Raw genomic sequence first — 3,000 nt, forward strand, 5'->3', positions numbered from 1 at the left:
CCCCGCCCCGACCTACTACTCCACACCGCCGAACGCCACCGCGGAGAACGAAACCACCCCTGCGTGGTTTCTGAGCGCTCATGGCAGAAAGAGGGCAAAGGGGAGTGGAGGGATAGGGGCAATCAGCACCTGGCGACGGCCTCCCCAAAAATAGATTAAACATGACATGCATGGTAGAAAGTTAATTGCACGACGTTTTACACACACCCTTGTGTAGTTCAAAACTCTATATGCCACATTTTACAAAATTGTGCTTAAAAAATATAAGCGCGATCATACTTTGGGATTTGTATACTTTTTGCCTGGCTCTCTTTTCCACTCGCACTTTGCATAGCGTTCGTTGGGCACTTTCTTTTGAGTAGTCGCACTCATGCACCACACTTCATGCATGCCATACAGTCATTTTGCACTGCACGCTGTTTCCGTTCCGTAGTGTGTAGTGTTGCGTATTCGTCACACAGAGAGAGTGACGGGCCGTTGTGTGTGCTCCGCAGGCCACCGGGCGGGCTCCGTGTTCGTCGGCGTGCACATCCCGGGCAACCGCAGACACTCGCACCACCGCCGACACCACAAGCACCGACACGACGAGGACGACGATGGAGCGGACCGACCCGGTACGTCCGTCACACAACTGCCCACGACACTGTATATGGTTGTGCGCTGGACAATTCTTAGTCAGTCCTCAAGACTGTCTTTACCAGAGAGGCAATTTTGTCCGTATTAGTTCAAAATATTTCTAGGTGGGTTATTTTTTGCACGTTGTTTTAACGTTGTGCTGGCGGCGGTCTCTGGGCTGTAGCTTCAAAGAACAGTTCAACGGTGTTGCGTCAGAGTTCACCGATGCTCCACACCCAGCAGAATCGTCTCTTATTTCAAGTACACGCTGACCCAAGATTAAATTCACTCTTGAAACAAGTCAATATATTTTCTTTGCAACTAGATTTTTCTCTTGTTCGAAAGATAATGTCAGCTTGTTTCAAGCTACACCCAGAAAGGCGTGTTCTCGGATCATGTGCAATATACTTTGAATCGAGTGCAATGTACTTGATAGTCTCAACCCCAGTCGTGCTCGACTATACAGACTCAAATCAACCCCAATTCGTTCTCAAATCGTTCCCCCTCGCGCTTGAATGATACGCACGTTCTTGTTTCAAGGCTAAATTGGGCTTAAATTGAGCGCAAAAAAGCAAAAAAACAACAACTTGATACTCTTAAGCACACGCATTTTCTGGGTGAAGAGTAAAATTGATCTTGCGGGGCAGCATTTACTAGAAACAAGAAAAAATGTGCTTGAATCAAGAAACAGTTTTTCTGCGGTGCTCACGGTGCCAGGTGTCAGAGCACGTCACTTTGAGACCCTCCGTCTCCGTTCCTCGAGCTCACTCGCTGCTCTGGGTCGGACCTTGCCGCAACAAGTCTTCCAGTAGGTGCGCCGAAAGGGCACTTCTCGTCTTGTTGACTCGCCGCGGCAGGGTCGCCCGCGCATCACAAAAGGACGCGCGCCGCCCTCGCGTCGGCGGCAGGACAATGGGAGATTAGCTTCACCGGCTCGTAGGAGGAGCGGTTCGGACTGGCCACTCCTCGCCCCACCTGACTTGCTCGGTGGAGGGACTGGAGCCGATTTACTCTACTTTTTTGTGTGTGTGTGTGTGTGTATGTTTTTTTGTGGGGGGAGGGGGGCGATTTACTTTTGTACCGCAAATTTCCTCTAAGAATTAAAATGTCTCTTTTTCTTTTTACGTAAGTTCAAGATAGATCCGCTTTTTCAGGTGTGTTATTATTTTTTCGGTTTTGTTTTTCCTTGTTAAGAAAAGAATTGTTTCTGCGTTGTTTTGTTTCTTTTTTTTGACGAGATGCGTCGTATGCTTTCGAATCACAAAACTCTTTTCGTTCTAAAACAAAAGGCTGGGGAAAGACAAAATAACGGTGTAGCGCAATAACGACTGCCGCTCCCCTCCACTACGGCAAGCACACAGCAGCGCCCCGCCGCCGGCCGGTTCGTTTTCATTCCATTTTCACATCGACATTCACGTTCAAGTCCTTCATCCCCATTCCCGTCCGCGCGCCGGAGCCGCAATCCCGGTGTCCGCTTAATTGTTTTGCCCTCCGTTGTTATTTTCGGTAATTAACTGGTGCCTCGTGGCGCTCCGCCCCCCCTCCCCCCTCCTGCTCGTCGCGGCCGCCGTGAGCGCACGATGGGGAGGGGGAAGGGGAGGGGGGAGGGGGGGGCACCGAAAGCAAAATGAAAATAGGGGGCTTTGGGCTTTGGGGGGGTGTTTGAAGGGGTGTACTGCACACGTACGGCGGAGGGAGCTCTCATTTGGAACAAAAAAAAATACAATTTTAAAAGGATCGTGCAGAAGTTACGTACGTTTTTCTTGTGTCGTATACAATTGCAATTTAAATTTGTTAATGTACTCTAGCATTACATTGATTTTGAACTCAATCGATGAGAGCAAGTATTGGCTGTCGTAAATTTACAACACAGTTGTCAATCGTTTATTACGAAATGTATCGTAGATTTACCGAGATGTTTTTCACAGTGCAGTTTTTTTCGGTGCGTGTACGCGGGCTCGGCGCCTGCGAGACTCGGGGTAGGCCGCTCCGCAGTGCACGCATGCGCTGCAGTGGGGATGTTGCCTACCTACCAGGCGCTACGACAGCTGGGCGTCGTGTGGACACACTTCTAACTGCGCACCTGCACGGGTTGTTCCCACGCTCACCCCGCCTCCGCGTCGGGCCCATGGACCGTATGCGGCCATATGTTCGCCTCCGTACATGTCTCCGTACGACCTGGGCGAGCCAAATCGAGCCGAGACGAGCTGAGCCAAGCCGAGTCGAACCGAGTGCAGCCGAGTCCAGCCGAGGCCGAGCCGAGCCGAGCCGAGCCCGAGCCGAGCCGTCCTCCGGCTATTTTACGGCCCCGTTATTGTTCCGGTGGCGCTTATGTGTGTTCTCGCGCGGGGCGATATTGTGGCAGAATGTAGTAGGCGGGGCGCG

General features: G+C 51.3%; 1 protein-coding gene across 1 annotated transcript in view; it reads left to right on the plus strand.

The window, feature by feature from the left end:
* LOC113214622 (sodium bicarbonate cotransporter 3) overlaps positions 1–3,000 on the plus strand; it is a gene marked incomplete in the record, with an annotated part of 35,136 nt that overhangs the window by 4,367 nt on the left and 27,769 nt on the right. Inside the window, 1 exon segment of the mRNA XM_052270334.1 lies at positions 495–614. Coding sequence (XP_052126294.1) covers positions 495–614 — 120 coding nt within the window.

This window comes from Frankliniella occidentalis, unplaced genomic scaffold (assembly GCF_000697945.3).
Source record: "Frankliniella occidentalis isolate FOCC.00 unplaced genomic scaffold, Focc_3.1 Scaffold5, whole genome shotgun sequence".
Classification (NCBI taxonomy): Eukaryota; Metazoa; Arthropoda; class Insecta; order Thysanoptera; family Thripidae; genus Frankliniella; species Frankliniella occidentalis.